Here is a 19,840-nt window from a genome sequence, read left to right as displayed (position 1 = left end):
AACTTTATTAAAAGTATTAACCAATAGAGAATCATTCCCCGATTATCTGACAGGGCTGTTACAGTGCATGTTTCAGTTGGGCAGCAATGGTCCCAGGTTCTACAGATCTGAGGGTGGATGTAAGGGCAATGCAGCCTCAGGTCTGACCAGGGACTGGTGCTGGAAACCAGAGTCCCAACCCATTCCCCACCTCCACAGAGGAGGTAGGTGAGATGAGATGAAATTAGGAGAGCCACATACTGCATGGGACTTGCAATGCCATGCTCAGGGTCTATGCCCAAGTAGCCCAGCGAGTTCTGGGAGCTCACATTTGACCATTTATAACCCATCAACCATACTGGAACCCACCAAGTTGTGACAAATGTAATTTAAACCCCCAAACTGGAACTCCAGGATGCCAGATGGAAACCCCCATAGCAGTTTGCCAGTTTTGCTATATGGGGAAAATCCCTTCCAGACCCCAAACAAAATGTGACAGACAGCCTAGTTCCCAGTGTCAGAAGAGAATTAGCTCACTAGATAAGGGTGGAGAAGTTTGGTGCTGAAACAGAACCCAAAATGGCTACTCATCTGCAGCAAGCAGAAGCAGCTCCTCACCCCTGTCTTGGCAGGTGAGAGCCAATCAGCTGGCTCACCATTACCCCTCCACTGTTCAGTGACAACAGGAGTGGACAGGACAGGTTCTGGTATCTGGATGCCATATGAGGTGCTCCTCCCCTCCCCCAGCCCCAGGTCCCACAACAGGGGCAGGAGAATGAGAAAGAAGCAATACCTCCCCCCTCTTCCAGATATATACATGCTTCAGGCCAGCGGGAGTGGGAGAGGAACTAAGGGGAGTATGTATAGCACTGCCTCCCAGCTGCTCCTTTTTGAGATCTCCTCTTCCCCAACTCCCATCCAGGGGGTGTAGGTGAGGTGTTCCCCACTCCCATCTGGGGGGTGGAGGTGAGGTGTCCCCCACTCCCATTCAGAGGGGTGTAGTGAGGTGTTCCCAGGGAGCTGGCTATCTCTGTTGCTCTGGAACCCATGAAAAATGCACTCCATCTAGCGAGGTGTATTTTCTTTGTTACTTAGATTGCAATATCTGACCCAGTTGGTGTTACTATATGGTCTACATGTTAATATCGTGGGTACTTGAAGCCATTTACCAAGCTGGAAAAATGCCACTAGTACTTGTTAACATAGCCTACTTACAAGTAGATAACTGATAACATATTATTTTTTAATTAAGCTGATTAAATCTGTAATACCTTTTTCTGTGCTTGCTCTCTGTACCAATGTAGCCATATGAATGTTTTCATAAAACTTACGGCTCTAATAAAATGTTGCAGGATTCAGACCCTAATTGGGCAGAAATCCAGATGACTTGTTTTTCCTTTACTATTACATTTGTAGGCTTGGCAGAATAACATTTTTGTTTTTGTTATAATTTTGATGGATAATATGTGTATTTGTTAAATATTTATGTTTATTTGTTAATGTTTATTTTTTAAGTATGGTTTTTATTTTTATCAATTTAGATATTTACAGTTGTGCAAAATATTGGGTTTTTAAGCCTTTCTTTTTTTTTAAATCAATTTAAATTTTCACAGTTGCAGAAAATTATGGCAGGATCAGACAACAGGGGAGTCAGACAATAGTTATTCATTGACAGTAGATGCTGAGATTCAAAAAGCTAAAGCTTTATAATCGTTAAAACACAAACTGCAATGTCACATGTCAATATATATAAAGTAAATATCCTTAAATCAAACTCTAATAAGTTCTAAAGCAGCATTTTTCTTACTTTGCCTATCTGTACATTTTTATTATTACTGATGGAAGTATTTTTATTGGACTTTGTGTATACAGTGCAATAAACATTTACTCATATGGCAGTATGGTTCTTATTCATCTCATGAAGGAAGGAAAAGTTTTTTTTATAGCATCTCATTGTTTTTAAGTGGAATTCATCCTGTAGGACAGAGTTTTAAGGCTTGAGTGCTGCAGTGGTGTGTGCATGCGTGCACATGCGAATCTATATGCATATGTAAGTTAAACCTTTTGAAGAGAAACAAGTTAAAGTGCCTGCCAGAATTTAAAGGTTTTTTATAAGTTGTTTTTGTGAATGGCCAGGAGTTTGTGGATCATGAGCATGAGTAAAATGTAAAAATGAAAGATGGATTCTAGTGTCAAAAGTGATTATTTTAATTTTTCAGGATGAACAGTGAAGAATTACCAGAGGTTCCAGTGCTTTACAGAGATGTCTCATCCCTTTTGCTTATCCAGATTTTAACCATGCCACAACCATTGCGCAAAGGTATGCTACAAAAATGCATATATTTAGATGATTGTAAATATAACTGTGCGCGTTCATGCTGGTTTTAAAAACATGGCAAGTCAGAGCTTGTCTGCTGTGTTTTCTTAAATAGTGACTCTGTCTTATCTACAGAAAGTGGCATTGAACAGAAATTTTCGTTGTGGTTTGACAGGCTTATCTGTGTCCCCTGTCTTCTCTCACCTTATCAGTCAACCAATACAATAAAGACCTGAAGCCTGAGAAAAACTATTAAGTTCTTTTATTGGAAAAAATGTGTCCTTTGCATGACCTTCATCTCTTCTCTCTAGTGGGGCAGCTCAATATTTCAGGTTGAACTAAGTGCCTAAGGGTGAAAGATAGTAATTTATTTTGAATTTAAGAGTTCAAATTGCAGCAATCATGTATATTAGGAGGTCACGTACAAAAATAATTACAGTAATGCAGCAACTATAATAGAGTCAGCATATAGTATAACTTGGTATAAATTCTAAATAGACACACATGAATGGAAGTCAGAGGGTATATCTACACTGCAGAGTAAAGTCGATTTACTTTAAATTGACTTTCACCCGCCGAATTGTAGAAGTCGCAGGAGCGTGATCACACCACGTTCTTTGTGTCGGGTTCTTGCGTCTCCACTCGTCACGCTTGGGTCAACATTCAAAGCAGTGCTCCATGGGTAGCTATCCCACAGTGCAACTAGCCGCAGAGGTTTTTGGGAAGCTTGTCGTCCTCCCATGACGCAACGTGTTTCCTCCCCCTCCCTTCTTGTCCCAAACAAACTGCCAATGTTTTTTTGCGCTGTTTTCCTATGCCACATGCATGCCGTTGCCAGAGAGGCTCTGCACGATCGTTGTGAGCATCACAAAAACCTCATGGCTTAAACTGCAGTATTTTCAAAGACAAGACAGGAGCCACAGCACGGAAAATAGCGATGTTACAGAGGCCCCCTGCTATAAGCCGTATAGTGAAACAATTCACATTTGCTGCAGGCTGTCACGCATCATCTTCAGTCTGTGGAGCGCTGGTTCTGGTCCCAGGAAACAAGATGCTGTGATGCAAATGTGTAGGACCATTAATAAACTTCTGCTACGAAGAGTAGTGACTTTGGGAAATGTGCAGGACATAGTGGACTTGTTTGCCTCAATGGGGTTCCCAAACTGTAGGGAGGGCAATAGATGGCACACATATCCCTATCCTAGCACCTGTCCACCTTGGCACAGAGTACATAAACTGGAAGGGATACTTCTCAGTGGTGTTACAGGCCCTTGTGGATCTCAAGGGATGTTTCACCAACATCAGTGTAGGATGGTCAGGAAAGATGCATGACACATACATCTTTAGGAACTCCGGTCTGTTCAATAAGATTCAGGTGGGTGCTTTCTTCCCTGACCAAAAAATAAATATTAGGGATGTTGAAACGTCAGTAGTGATCTGGGGGATCCTGCCTACCCCTCTCTCCCTTGACTAATGAAGCCCTACACCAGACACCTGTACATCGAGAAGGAGCATTTCAATAATAGGCTCAGCAAGTGCAGAATGGTGGTGGAATGTGCATTTGGGTGTTTAAAGGCCAGATGGAGATGTCTACTCACTAGGCTTGACATCAGTGAAAAGAACATCCCATCAGTTATATCTGTGTGCTCTATAATTTGTGTGAATCAAAGAGTGAAAAATTCCCCCAGGGTTGGGCCTGTAGGCTGATAGGCTGGCTGCAAATTTTGAGCTGTCAGATTCCAGTGCTATGCTCAGAGCCAACCACAGAGCACTTTGCCTATGGGAAGCATTGAAAAATTGGTTTTGCAATGAACCGCAGTAATGTATGTCTCTGCTGTGCCTTTCTCTTTCTCATCCCCGACCCTTGCACCAATGGCCCCCTCTCCTTCTTTCCCCACTCAAGCTATGAAAGAATAAAGCCAGATGTTTTTTAAATCTGCAAAGTTTTATTCGTGACCCGTTTCAATGGGGGGAAAGGAAGATAAGTTAACATTGTAAAGTGTCACTCTGCAAGCAACTGTGGTTGTGTGCAGTTCTTAAAGGGGCCATCGCATCTTTCTGCTCACCTCCACCGGTGTGGAGTGCAGCACATACTGCACCCTGCTCAGCCTCCTCCTAGAGCGCTTGGAGGTGGCGATTGAGTATAAAATGGTAGGCAGTAGAGCATTTTGGCGGGGCTGCAGAGGGAGTCTGTCTTGCTGCTGCTCTTCCTGGAGCTCTACCAGACGCCTCAGCATGTCAGACTGATCCCTCACAATACACAACATTTCCTGTTGTGTATCATTCTCCTGTTCTGATCTTCTGTGTTCCATGTCCATGTCTAGTTTTTCAGACAAGGACATCCTCCAGGCTCTGAGCTCTGTCAGCAGCCGCGAAGGTATTCATTAGTTCGCTAAACATGTCATCCCGCAATTTTTTTTTTCCACTTCCTAATCTGGGAAAGTCTTTCAGCAGGAGTTCTGCAAGGTGGGCTGAAGGCCGAAGTGTTGACTGTAAGAAAAGCAAAGCACAAAGTTGCCATTGTTAGCTGACCCAAAGTAGTCAAAGAAATGTTACAATGTAAAAAGTACTCCCCTTCGTGTTCACAAGGCTAACCAGACCCACATTCCAATCTGTAAGTAGCGGACGGGTTGGAGAGGTGTTCCAGAAATGATAAGCAAGGGTTCCTTGTATCCCTTATGGAGAGGTTTAATTAGCACTAAAATCCACAATTTATACTTGAGCAAGGAGAGGGATCACCGGGCTCTCCCGTAACATCCCAAGGGCTGGTTTGGGAGGAGGTGGGCAAAACAGATTAGAGGACGCTGCGGGTGAAGTGTAGCAGCAGAAAACATAGGTCAACCAGTGTCCTGACTCGTAACACCCATAGCAACAAAACCAGAACTAGGAATGGTCTTGGGGAGGTGCCCAGGGACACCAGCCACGGCAGAGGAATAACACGGAGTGACTGTACTGGTCATGTATTTTAAACTTGCACCATCTTCTGTAGGTGACCATGTGTGATATCAATCTCCGGAGGGTAATGCAGGTGGAAAGGGAAGATTTGCTGCGAGCATTGGCATACAGGCCTGGCTCTTATGCTGCTATGCTGTGTTCTGCAATAATGCCTGCTCATTTAATAGCAGAGTGGCGGGGTTAAATCTCTTCTCGTGGCAGAAGAAATAAGGCTGCCCGCCCCAGAAACCTTCTGCAAAGGATTAGAGATTACCTACATGAAAGTTTCCTTGAGATATCCACAGAGGATTCTCGGAGCATACCTCTGCACATAAATAGTCTGTTCCAGGAATAACCCTCCACTGAAATTTGGCAGCACTCAGGAAGCCCATCCCCTCAAAAACACAAACTCCTTTTAAGAAGCTGGACTGGGGACATAACTTCAAAAATTAGATTTGCCACGCACACTCACCAGATGTGCCTTCCCCGGCATCGGAATCATTCCCACTGCCCTGTGTGTGGCAGGGCTTCTCTGGAGTAATGAACAGGTCTCGGCTCTTAGGGGGAATGGATACCCCACTCTCCTGCACCCTGCTCTCCTCATCCTCCTCGTCCACAGAGTCCTCCTCATTCATCCTGGACTGGGATTCTGCTGAGGTATCGATGCTGCGTGGTGGCACAGTGGTGGGTCACTACCGAGAATCACATGCAGCTCCTCATAAAAGCGGCATGTTTTGGGTAAGGAGCCAGTTAGCTTTCCTAGCTTTCTGATGAGCCTGCCTCAGTTTTTTTATCTTAACGTGGCACTGCTGTGCGTCCCTGTTGTGCCCCTTCTCCAACATGTTGCAAACTTCTCTAAGATTTCTTTTGCAGGCTCAGAGCTGAGCCAAAACAGACTCTTTGCCTCACAGATCGATGAGATCCAAGACCTCTGGTTGACTCCATGCTGGAGCGCGTTTGGGCCATGCAGTCACCCTGAGCAGTTCATCTACAAAGCTCTCTCCACGCTGTGCAAACCGGAAATGGGAATTCAAAATTTCCCAGGGCTTATGGGGAGGAGCTATTTCCTGTTTACATGGCCACGTTACAGCAGAGCGCAAATGTCCAGAGTGGTCACAACAGAGCATTACGGGATATCTTCCAGAAGCCAATGCCATCGATTTACCTTGCATTCTGCCTACACTGAAGCAGGCGACCCATGGAATTCGACTTCAGTGCTACGCCACTTGCGGAGGTGGTTTTATTAGGTTGACTTTTACCACGATTTAGATCGGCAGAACTTACGTGCCAGTGGAGACGCATACTTTAGGGGGTCGATGTAATCAGCGTTACGTCAACCTCCATTGCCACTGTAGACCAGGCCTTAGTTACCAAAGATAAAGATATTTGAACTGTATCTATATTTTTACAAGGGACACTTGACCATGGCTTATTTTGTGAGTAGTCAGCATATGGCCCTAAATAAGGTGACTCAGCTTTTTATTTTACAGTTCTTTATTTTTACTTAAGATGCAATCCATGAAGGTACTTAGGTGCCTAACTCCCAATTCTAGGCACCACTGCGATCCACAGTAATCCTACTCAGCTGTTGCCTAGCCCTGTAGGTGTCTGAGCTTACTTGTTCAGTAAAAGTTCCTTAGGCACCTATGACTTGACTCCTAAGCATGTGCACTGCTGCCTCACTTTAGGCCCTAGGTGCCTATCTCCTGCCTAAGGCCCACAATGATTCACACACTAGGGGAAGACAGGCATTTGGCTGCCGAAGGGTATGTCTACTCTGCAATGTAAGCTCAGGGTTAGTAGAAGTTGAGTTAGCAGACCGTGAGTTTGTTAATTTAGGGCAGGGGTGGGGAACCTCCGGCCCGCGGGCCGGATCCGGCCCGCGAAAGAATTTGATCCGGCCCGCGGGCGGGCGGGAAGTGCGCGCCATCGAAACCCTGCCGCGGAAACCCTGCCGCCGTCTGCCCATTTTCGGCGGCGGCGGGAGCTCGGAGGCGGCTACTGGCCCACGGCACCCCGCGGACACTGTAAAACCGCGCCGCCGAAAAGGCGGAAACGGCGGCGGCATTTCGGCGGCGAGGGTGGAGTCGGCGGCGGCGCGGTTTCACGGCGGCGGCGGGCAGTGCCCCTTGGCGGCGGCGGCGGCGGGATTCGGCGGCATGGCCCGCGAATGACGGTAGGCATATCAAAATGGCCCTTGGCAGGGAAAAGGTTCCCCACCCCTGATTTAGGGCATGAGTTCTACACTCATTTGGAATACCTGGTTAGGAATTGTTGAAACCTGGGTCCCAATCTGGGGCTCCAGCATCAACAGTGCATTTTGCCAGCCTGAGTCCGACCACCCATATCCCAGACTTCCTAGTACCTTCCCAAAATGTGGCTGCTCTAGCTCTCTCTTTGTGTGCAGTGTAGGAAAACTTGACTGTCCAGAGGACAAAGAAAGTCAGTCCATGGGACCGTGGGATACTTTTGGCAGACTCCCAGAGCATGTGTCCACTGGGTCTCTGTCTACGCTGCAAAGCAATAGGGCTTAAACCCTGGGTTCTGGCTTGGCTCAGGCTCGGCCCCTGCACCCTATGGAGTCCTGGGTTAGTGTGATTTGTGTGTAGATGGAAGGGGGGGTTATGCTTAAGCCTGAATACTAACCTTTGGGTTACATTGCAGTATAAACATGCTGTAAAGCCTGGGAGCAGCCCCCAGTCGATGTCCCTGTCCCCTGGGGTGCACTGCCCAGGGCAGGTGGAGGGTCCGGGCCTCCCCACAGTGGCCCAGGCTTCCTGGGTGGCCCTTACCATGTCCTAGCTCTGGCTTCTGGCCACCTTAGCCCACACCCTGGGAAGAGGCTGGCACTGCTAGCAGGGGCTGCACTTCACGGTGGAGGAGCTGAGGTCCCACCGCAAAGTGCAACTCCTGCCAGCACCTCTCTGTACCTGCCCAAGGCTACTATGCCCATGTTAAAAAGTTGGCAGGCATGGCTCCCCTGGCACCCCTCCCTGGTTCCAGCACCCCTGGGCAGTGGGGGGCCCAAATGTTCTTTGTGCCAAGGACCACATAAATTTTAATCTGCCACTGGGAGCAGAGTGTTCCACTAAAACTCAGCTCAGGATTGGGAAATTAAAGTGCATTGGGTGTATCCTTTTGTAATTTTATGTTTTTTGTTTATATATGACTGTCACTTGTATTCGCATATGACTATGACTGGAAGTCAGTTTCCATATGTAGGGTTCAAGAAATGTGCCTGGGCACGTTGGTGTCTACATTCCCACCTGCTGTCGGCTGAAGTGGTGTGATGATATTCTATTGCATGTTCTGCTTCCTCTGTAGCAGAGTGCTAAGCTCACCTGCAATGGGCTGTATTCTCCCAGGTCATTAAGTCCAGTCTGGCAGAATGTATGTGCCGCTTGATGCAATCCATGTAGCAGAGTTTGGTGATAAAGGGGGCAATCTAACGAATACAGAAGACAAGGGAACACAGCTCTATAAATCTGGCATTTTGTGAACACTTTGACCCTCTCCCCCCATCTTGTCCAAAGTCTTTTTTGTAGATGACCCACCCATCCCTTACGTCCATCTTGTCCATGACCAAAAGATAAGGCAGCTGACTTTATCGATGCTGATGTCGTCTGTAACTGTGCTACCTAGGTAGCAGAAGGACTTAACCAAAATATTTTTTTTAGTTATGTTTTTTGTTTAACTTGTGCTATAATGTACTTTTTTTGTAATGCACTGAAAAATATGTTCTCAGAATGATTTGGTTTTCTACTAATCTAAAGAGAATCAAATTTAAGAGTGAGAAACAGTTTGTTACAAAAATAAAACATTTGTTATTTCACTGTGTTTTATTTTAAATGTGGACTGTCATCAGAAGGACTTAAGAAACTGGGGTAACTAAACTCTAAGGAGATTAAACTCTGCAGAACGTGTCTCTAAAATTATTCTTTATACAAGGAAAGAACGAACCCAGGCGCAAATAATTTAAGCTTCCTGTAGCTATTTTATTTAATGTAGGACAGCTTTGTGTGCAGGTACATTTTTACATCAGAAAAGACAACATCCAATAACAGCAAGACTTAATGTAGAGAGTTCTGTAAAATGTTATATATCTTCCACACATTTTCTTTTGTTTTTGCTTTTACTTAGAATATGTTACAGTTGAAAGGGGAAAGGCGAAGTGACAGAAAAGATGGATATAAACTTTTTACGTCTATGAAGCATTAAGTAGGAAATGGAAAAATAGGATCAGTAAAACCAAAATCCACCACTTTTTTGTGATTCTTATTCTATAAAGAAAATTAAACAAAAAGGAGGGAAAGTGTTCTACAATTCTTGCTTTCCAAACAGAGATGGGAATTCAGTGAAGCCTGTTGTTCTTGTTATTAGTTGTACATAGAATAATAATAATAATAATGTACATAGAATTATATATGCTCTTAGCTCTTATGTAATGTGAATGTAATTCACAAAGCAATGTATCATGTTTGTTATTTTACTTATGGTGAAATTGAGATGTAACGAGGTAGTGACTTGCCAAAGATCACACAGCAGGTCAGTGGTAGAGTTGCGAATAGAATCCACATTTCACCATGCAGCTTCCCAAGCTTTCCACAACTTTTCAGTTTGATTCCAGAGCACAGCAATTGTGGCAGGACTGGACGTGGGGATTCTGAGGCAAAGAGGATGTATGGGGTGTGGTCTTATACATACCTATCCTTAGAATGCTCTTCCAACTTTAAGCTAAAGTATTTCATAGAAGAAATGGTGTAATATGATGCTAAATCTAGTGCCAGGGGGCTCTGAGTCATAAGAACAAACAGAATCTGTGTTTAGAATACATGCAAGATTTTTTCCCTTCATTTTTTTAGAGACCATTTTATACTGGCATTGGGTTCTGCATTCTATTCCGATGCCATTCCTTTGGAGTACAGGCAACTTTAAATTCATAAAATATTTGTACATTGGATTGTGGTCCCTATGGTAAACTATAATTATTTTATTCTTCAAGTATTTAGTGTGTCAATTCATCTTTTTTGCTTCATATTCGTTTTTGGGATCTGATTATATCTACATAATATTCTTTGAGAACATGAGCACTTTAGAAGGAGGACCCAAAACTTCATGTAATGCCCTTCAAGTATAGGTGTAGAACTTGCATTAACTACCTTATTAACTGTTGCATGGCCTTGGTATCTTTTTCACTCCTACATTGATTAAGGCAAAATAATACTGTTATATTGTTCAGTCTCTTCATTCAGAGAGCAAAAATTGATCTGAACCCATCATAAAGAAAGAATACAAATTAAGTCTTTTATTACAGAGAAGTTTAATGGTGGAGGTCAGAACATTTACTGTGCACTAGTTGCATCAATTTATTAAGAGAAGACTAAGAGGGTGCACATTGTACGTGTAGAGAGCACTTGCTGTGTAGGGTGACCTGCAAAATAGTCACTCTGTTCATTTGCTGAAACAATTTGTGAATTTTAAAAACCTAAAAAGTCTAAGATGGGCAGAGCTAATATATGCTTGACCTGCTTGGCATGGTTATTAAGTAAAATTATCCTCATATATTTATGGTACTGTGAATTCATTTTTACAGTGTGAGATCAAATATGTTGCTCTCTTGAAGCACATTCAAATTTACGTGCTTCTGGGTTAACATTTATGCAGCCATGATGCAGTGCACAGAGCCTTGCCACATTTGTTGCAGAAGTAGGTAGTAAGTATGTGGCAGGAGACTGCAGAAACTGAAAGGAGGTCTTATGGTTAAGGCAGTTAAATGCCATCCTTGAGAATTGGATTCTGCCCCTTCCTCTGCCACAGTATTCTTAATGCTCAACAAATCACTTAAACCAAACTTTTCATATGTTCCTCATTTTCTGGGTGCCTGATTTAAGACTGTGGTGTCAGATTTGACTCAAAGCTGTAATGAAGTCAAGGAGGAGCTGTGTTTTGAAAATATAAAGTATTCTATACATGATAAGTACTCTAAAAAATCAGGACCTAGGTGTGGCAAGTTGGGCAACCACAATTTTGACCTTAATTTCACTGTGATTGAGTGTCCCATCTGTGAAATAGGGATGACGATAATACTGCCTGACAGGGGTGTTGTGAGGATAAATTCATTGTTCATGTTGTGTACTGTTGGAAAGCCCAATGGGAAATTAATAATTTTGTATTCAGACCAGGGTTTAGATGGTGTGCAGTAAATAAGGTCCGGGGCCACACATTGAATGATGAGGTAAAAAGAAATATTAAATAGTTACCCCTTCAGTTACCCCATTCTTTCTGAACATAGAAAAAAGACAGACATCTTGTGGAAAAAATAGTATGAGATTATGTAGTTAAAGACTTGTCTCACAATGCATAAACATCCGGGGCCCAAATTAAGGTTGCACTGGCAAATTTACAAATAATTCTGGGGGGTTTTAATGACCAAGCCACAGCAATCCTTTTTAAAATCTTGCCAGAAAGAGGATACCTTTGAAAGCACAGGGCCCCCTAATAACGTGCAAGGACTTTGGTCAAGTACGGACTGAAAGAAGAGTACCGCCTATCAAATAAACAAAATATGGAGCTCAGTGCTTCCTCTGTTCAGCTCAGCACTCTGCTTGGTACAGGAATGAGGTGGGCATGAGTCATCGGAGAGCTTCTTATAGCTTGCTGCTTCTCCACCAGCTCAGCATGAGCACCTGTGAAAGCAGACTGGGAATTGTTCTAATTTATGCCACTCTAAGGTTTTTAAGTGACTTGTGGCCCATCAGTGACATAATCTCCCATGCTTGTTCAGGAGCCATCTCTGGTCGTATACAACAGTGGAGTGTTTTTCTTCATAATGTTTCCCTCCATTGGCCATTTATAGTCTGAATGCCAGTCTAGCACCCATAAAGGGTCCGGGTTGTACTGAGAATCAGGCCTATGGTATTCTGATATATTTTTAATATAAATTTTCAATGACTCACAAAAAAAAATAGTAACAAGCAGCAACTTGGGTGAACATTAACATTTATTTTTCATCACTGGATAAGCATCTTGACTAAATATAGAAAGAGTCTTAACATGAATAGTAAATATTTCAGCTTCTCCTCTGAAAGTAGATTATGCATACTCAGGGGTTTTGGTTAGCCTTTTATGGATTATCTTAAGTTTTAATGCTGACTTCCTTTGTTGTTTAGATGTTTTTCAAATATCTGTTTAAGTTTCAGAGAGAGAAAAAGATTTATTTAGGTAAGGTGGTTATTTCCAATTTATGCAAAATGGCTAACCCTTTCCTTTGAATTTGCAAACTCTTTTAAACTGCAGTTGTTGCCTTCCAGCATATGACATTTAATTTGATATTAGTGACCGAATAAAAAGGAATATGTTGAGTTATGAATAAATGAATATCACAGAGCTACCTCGCAGTACTGCTAGGTTTAGGGGGTCTATCAGCCTTTCCCTTATAAACTCTTTTTGAGCAGGCTTTAACTTAGGCTGTGTAAAGGGACACTGTCAAGTATTTTGAGCCCAAAATGTTGTTTTTGTTTAAAAATCTATTTTAAAAATACAGTACAAATAGATGTAAAAAGCATTCCTTAGTGGTGTTAAAAACCCAAACACCAACAGCACGGCAATAGTCTCATCCTTGCTAATGATAACGTAGTCACAATAACATATAACTCCACCTTCTGTCTAGATAAGAGCAACGTAGTCTATTTTGTTATGAAAACATCCGCCCGGAAAGGACTGCATCAGCAGGTCTCATCAGCACAGAAGTCACTGAGAGCACATCAGTGTTGTTTTCCTGCCACTGACTCCCTTTAGAACATCGTGTTAAATTTATGATCCATATCCTGATTGTCAGAGCACTAAAAAGTTGGGCCAGGATACCTAAAATACCATCTCACATTCTGAGACCAGAACTGCCCTCGATGTGACTCCACTCCTCTGGTATCTGCCTCAAGGGGGAAGCCTATCTGTGCAGAAATCAGGGCTTTCTTGAGGGCTAGCCCATACTGTAGAACTTTCTCCTGCAGGAGCTAAAGAGTAACACCAACTGCACCATAGTGTGGTACAAATGCAAGAGTTATTTTTCCAACCTTGCATTTTCTAAGAACAGTATTAATACATTAACTTACTTTTAAAAACACACTTTTTCCTGGAAGTAGGGAGCAGTACAGGGAAGATGAATGAAGAGGAACTGCATTTGATAGATACTAGTCTCCTGGTTTAATTTAATAATTCTAAAAGGAACTAAGATACCACAGCATTGAATGCTGTGTAATAACCTAAGTAGAACAGAATGAAAACTGGAAGATTAAACTGATTTTAATGGAATGGAGAATGACTTAAATAAACCAGTCTAGTTCTATGTCCAGCTGAGTGAAGTACACAACATCAACAAACATCATAAATGGTAAAAATAAAATAAGTTTTAAAAACATATTTTAATTGTTATTGTTACAAAGAGCTTTTTTTATATCATATACTTTTTATCTTGTAAGTGTCTTCTCCTGGAGGTCCCTTTGCTTTGCTTTCTTGTGCAACAGGGTAAGAAATCTTCTCTACACCCCTAGAGAAACGACAGGAGAGGGCAAAGCTGAAGCACCTTGCATTCCACCAATCCCTGGCAAACATGACTGACCCTAGAGGGCTCTTACAGCCAGCAAAACTTCAAATTGCCCTGAGGCGATTGGAGGAGTTCAAAAGCCTCATTTAAATTATTTTTGGGCTGGCCCCTCTCCTTAAGTCCTGCACCATTGCTTAGCTTTCATGGACCTAAAGATCTGGCCCTGAGCTATGGCGACACTGTAGCTGGGGGTCTGCCTCCGTCCCAGCCCCAATAGACAGACGCTCTAAGTCTGCTCAAACTAGCGTGCTAGAAATAGCAGTGTGAATGTTGCAGCATGGTTGGTGGCATATTGGGTTAGCCATCCCAAGTACCAGCCTGACCGACCTCTGCAGTCCATACTCCAATGGCTAGTCTGTGCTGCAAAGTCCATACTGCTATTTTTGGTGCTGTAGCTTAAAGCAGAGGTAAAGCATGCCTGTCTGCTGGGCCTGGGAGGATAAAAAAGAAGAGATAAGGTTCTTGGGGCCAGTGATAGAGTCTCAGGAGATTACACTCTCACTGGGGAGGATGTAGTAGTAGAAGATGACAAACAAATGCCTGACATACTATGAAATCCATTATAAGAAAACTAGTGTATTTACTTCCTATCTCAACATAAAGCATGTGCATTGGTTTATTTAACAGGGAATACATATGATGATAAAAAAACTAGTACTTTTTCAATTACATAGACCATTTAGATGTAAATGTGCTTAGTAATATATGATGTTCAGATAGCGTTTAAAGAATGTGAAAATCCATAGGTTTCTGTCTGTGGATTTCCTGTGAGCATTTACGAAACAAAAAAAGTAAAAATTGTCACTAGTACACAAATGAATCCTGTGGTCTAGTACACAAATGAATCCTGTGGTCTAGTACACAAATGAATCTGGGTCCAGTGACCAGGAACCCCTGCTGCAGCCCCTCAGCCTTGCTCGAATGCTGCATGTGGGGATAGGGAAGCACTTAATTTGATGCACCTCAACTCTTGTTTGTTTTCATGAACAGAGCTTGCTCAGCCCTTGGTTAAGGAGGGACAAATTTAAGCCAGTTTTGCATCATATTAGGTAAATAAAATAGCACCATGTTGCTACCAAAATCTGGGGAGAACTTGTTTTAAGTGCCTAACTCCCATTATTTTTAATATGAATCAGAGTTACAGTTATGCTGCTATAGAAAATAGTCAATGTAATATGGGACTGATTTGACTTGAAGTAGGAAAGGTAGGTGATAGAAACAAGTTTTAAAGGTGATCTGCAAAATTGAAAAAATGAAATTGTTGGAAGCAAGGAATGCTGTAAACCTCAAATAAGCTGAGAAAAAGGGACATTTAGCACATCTCCACTTTAACCATAACTTTCACCTTTTTTCCCTTTCAAATGTTGTGAAGTCTGGTCTGCCTCTGATTGCCAGATGCCCACAGTTCATTTCAGAGCAGTTCCTTGCACCCACTGCAGATTGGAGCCTTCCTATAGGGGAGAGATGTCCTGCCTGCCTGTCTATCTATCTAATCTATTTATTATACGTGTGTGTGTGTGTGTGTGTGTGTAAATACAATTATGAGGGCTTCTGAAATAAAAGAAATCTCTTTCTCAAAAAGTTGAAACATAGTTTATATTTTTATATACAAGATAAATCCTGTTGTAATCTTATCCCCATATCCCTGCTCTGTTTTCTACTAAGTTCAGTCATAGGTGTGATACTGCATTAAGCAGGAACTAGTGACTTGTGGCAGGCCTGGAATTTGAAAAAATGAAAGTGGGGGTCAGGAATTAAATTAAATAAATATTCTGAATGCTCCTGTTGCTGTGATTATTTGGGTCATTCAGCACCTATTTCAATATTTGTTAGAACCATGATTAACCCCAGATATTTTAAACAGGTTTGCTGACATGATAGGGTGTGTAATTTGCTATTGTCTATGTCTGCTAGTCAGTTGTGGTGAGCATCTCATCAGTAACTTTTTCCAGTAACATGTGAACATGACAAATGTTGTAAAGCCCCTAGAAGGAAGTCATTGCTGATCAAGATTGAGGTGAATTTTCAGGGCAGTGAAAGGATACTTGCAGTGTATCTCTCCTGTACATTGAAGACTTCACAGGCTCCAGGATTGTCTGCCATAACTGAAGGTATCTCTATACAGCAAAGAAAACCCCACAGCTAGTCCACACCAGCTGACTTGGGCTTGTGAGGCTTGGGCTGTGTGGCTGTTTCATTGCCATGTGGTCTTCTGGGTTCTAGGACCCTGCGGGGTGGAAGGGTCCCAGAGGCCCGGACGTTCCCCAGCAATGAAACAGTCCTGTGAGCCCAAGTCAACTGGCATGGGCCAGCTGCAGGTTTTTCTTTGCTGTGTAGACATGCCTTATCCATACTTTAAAAGTGATTTTGTGTGTTTTGGGTTTTGGCACTTTTCATATTGGATTTGTTATTCGTTTAAGAAGCGTTATGTTTGCAAATTGTAAGAGACTGTGTAATTGGTCTATAATAAACTTGAAGTCATGGTTTAAAAAATGTGAAACACAATGATTCTTTGTTTACCTTATAGAACACTTTACCTGCATTGTAAAGGTGCTGTTCACATTATTGTACACCCAAGCCCTGGCGGCATTTTCTGTTAAATGCAGCGCTGAGGACAGGATGGCGTGGAAGAACTCAGGAGCTCTGAAAAAGGTTGGTCAGTTTATTAAAAACTATATATTGGTAAGATTGTTTATGAAATTTCTGAAGCATTTATTAGGATATTATATCATTGCAATGGTGAACGTAGAATAGATGTGACCTAGCGTCATTAGAACTTCATCTCTGTTTCAACTGTTGTGCAAGTAACAAGTGAGTCAAATTTGTTTCCTTTTAGTCCTAATCTCAGTGGATGTTTGTTCTCCTAAAACTACTACTACATATTTTGGCATAAGTAATTATCTTTGTAGTATATAGAAGGTCTAGTATTGTCATACGATAGATTTGCAAAGTTGTGTTTAAAAGCTTACATCCTGCCTCTATGTCTAGTGATGTCAGTCTCTCACTGATATGAGCACTAAAATCTACAAAAGTACTAATAAAAATACTTAAAGTAATAGTATTTTAATTTTACACATTAGTCCTACTTTTCATTTTTTAAAAATTCATGTGTAGATTATTTAGTGCATTTCTGGTTAATATATAGTGGTGTCAATATGTTGTTGCCAGGATAGGGAAATTTTTGAGGTGACGTGTCCAAGGTCAACTTAGATCTCAAAATTGGTTATTGGAAATAGTTAATTAGCTGTTGGAACAGAAAGAAAATTCTTCATTAGGTCCAAGCATGATACAGTCATTCCCCCAGTGCAGAAGATTATTCTTCTGCTTCTAATAAACAGAAAGTGCTGCCTATTCTTTTCTCTGTGCGTAATTTTATGTGTTTGAATGACAGTGAAAATCAGATAGACTCTAGTATATGAATGGGTTTTGGAAGTTTCACAATGTGCCATCAATGAAGAACCGATTTATAGACTGAGAATAAGACATTTTAAAAAATGGATTCTTTAGCTAGGTATAATGGAATAGAGTATTCCTCTCACTGTAAAATTGAAGTCCTGTTAGATGTACCAGATAGCAATCTAATATACTCATTTCAGTAAATTAAAAAGCAGGTTGTCTGCAAAGAAAATATGGAATTTTCCAGTTTTGTTCATAGTTATTCATCACTAGCCATGTGCAATCCTCTCAAAATGCAATATATTGTACACAACTGAGTAAGGAGCCAGAGGAGGAATTTAGCAATATTGTGGGCCAGTTAGGCAACCTCCCTTCACCACCCTGCCATTGGTAATATTTACAAGAATACTGAGAGACCTGGCCTAGTTTTCATATGTAATCACAAATTAGCCACACTGGTCAGCACATGCGCTTAAAAACTGTATGTGTAAGTCAGTAGTTTGTCCCAAGGGGTCTAAGTAATGAAATTTCATTTTGTCTGGATGTGGTATTTGGTATCTGAGGCTACTGTTCAATCGGATGGATGTTGGATTATTGTTAAAGAAATATTTTTTCACAGGATACTGTCATAATAAGAGTTAAATTTCAAACCCATAATTTTAACATGAGGTCTGTGCACTTTCTGTTTATCTAAATGAGACCTAAGTGACAGACAATTTTACAGGTGTAAATCTGTGACTTGAAGAGTGCCTGAAGTAGATAAGAGCACTGCCAGTTTATATTCTTTCACAGTCAACTTGATCAATGTAGGAAACCTTTTTTATCTTTCATAAAATGCTGGTAGAATGGGTCAGGTTTTATCTGAACATATATTTTAAATGTTTCAAGTGCTATCTACAATGAAATATTTTATTGAGTGAAAACAGAGAATTTATGGCATACTGTAGTCAGGTTTGCTATACACAAAAACTTTTTTCTTTAGCAGAATAATAGCTTTTTTAGAACATAAGGCAGTTTGTGCGTTAGGGTTGCAAATTATGTTCATGGATCAGGGAATGGATTTATGAAGCAGCAGGGTTTTTTTCCATCTGAAAGGCACTCAGAATCACCAGTGGTGAAACCTCTTGACATATGCAGCTAAATATGTATTGATAGTGTATTTTGTTTTCTGGAAAGAAAAACTGGTGTTTTCATTTGCAGGGATTTTAACAACGTTACGTGGGTAGTAGTTTTACATTAAACGACGCCCTACTGCTGAGGGCAGTCCATGGTTTGTGTGGGGAAATCAAAGTGAATGGTAACTGAAAATCTATCAATTCAAGAAGGTTGACATATTCCCACCAGTGCAGAAGGCTTCATACATTGCTTTAGGTAAAGCGTGACAGAGGCAGAGAACTACCCACCGGACACCAAATTCAACACGCACCCTTCAGCAGACATAGACCAGTAGTGGCAATTGAAGCATCTCTGGTAGCTCCTGACAGCAGCCTGCCTTCCATCCTTGTTTCTGTGGGGTGCCTTAATACAACTGGCATATGTACAGGCTTACAGATTCAAGTAGTAGCTCAATGTCAAGTTTGGGGTGTCTGCTCCTGTGTTACTCAGCTCAGCCATGAGATTACATGAAATCCAGCCCAATGAAACCATAATCAATCTGCAAGCCTTTTGGTGACTGATGGAATAAGGCAGGAGAAGCAGTAATGAGGAGGGAGAAAAAGAAGGAAAAAGATTTTAAGAAAGAAATGAAAGCCCAGGGAAAAGAATGGACTCGAAAGGATAGATGAATGTGTGAATGGGCAGAAGAAAGTACATATAGTGGTACTGAGAGTCATGGAGAGATGGAACATGGGGGTGAAAAGAAGAACATCTCTTTGCCAAATCATCACAACAAAAAACATTGGAGACCATTGGCTTAAAGCCTGAGCTAAGGACCTAAATGGGGAAAAGGATTTAGCCTAGTCCCTGTGGTGAATTTCACTCACAGTGAGGAGTTTAAACTGATAAAAAGAGATGATTAATTTTGTTGTACGCTAGGGAAATGAATATTAGTTCATTTGGTAGAGTTTTATATATTACAGCCCATCATAGAATCATAGAAGATTAGGGTTGGAAGGGACCTCAGCAGGTCATCTAGTCCAACCCCTTCCTCAAAGCAGGACCAATCCCATCTTCAACCGTTTTGGTATCGTCCTGATGAGGTTTTGTCTTTTTCTGTTGATCATGTTTATACTATTCTAACATGAACTAAAGTTTGTATCTAATATTGTTTCTTCTGGTGGGTATTTTTGTGTAATTTAAAGGAAGACATTTATGGAAATAGGCTGCTTGTTTTTCATGGCTTTCTGTAATTATTCGTGTTCTTAACACATAATTATTATGGCACAAAACTAAGTGGCTGATTAAAAAAAATAAATTCAACTGAACAATTTTTTCCTGCCTGTAATAAATATTACCCATTCTCTACATAGCATTACATTCTCGGATAGCTTCTTTCTCATTCAGTATATCTAAATTGCAAGCATTTCTCGGTTCAGTTTAATTAATGCATTATAGCACATTACAGTTTCAAAACTGCCACTTAACCTCACTATATGTGCTAAATATATTCCATC

General features: G+C 41.6%; 1 protein-coding gene across 3 annotated transcripts in view; it reads left to right on the top strand.

The window, feature by feature from the left end:
• UBR3 (ubiquitin protein ligase E3 component n-recognin 3) overlaps positions 1 to 19,840 on the top strand; it is a 184,666-nt gene that overhangs the window by 145,441 nt on the left and 19,385 nt on the right. For all 3 annotated transcript variants that reach the window (XM_067549265.1, XM_067549264.1, XM_067549266.1), the window contains exons 32-33: positions 2,199 to 2,299; positions 16,360 to 16,484. In XM_067549265.1, the coding sequence (XP_067405366.1) occupies positions 2,199 to 2,299; positions 16,360 to 16,484 (226 nt within the window). The remainder of the gene's footprint in view (positions 1 to 2,198; positions 2,300 to 16,359; positions 16,485 to 19,840) is intronic.

Source organism: Emydura macquarii, unplaced genomic scaffold, assembly GCF_026122565.2.
Source record: "Emydura macquarii macquarii isolate MOO-44397 ecotype Brisbane River unplaced genomic scaffold, CSIRO-AGI_Emac_v2 contig_1253, whole genome shotgun sequence".
In the NCBI taxonomy this organism is placed as follows: domain Eukaryota; kingdom Metazoa; phylum Chordata; order Testudines; family Chelidae; genus Emydura; species Emydura macquarii.
The sequence above is the reverse complement of the archived record's forward strand: the minus strand, read 5'-3'. Positions and strand labels throughout refer to the sequence as shown.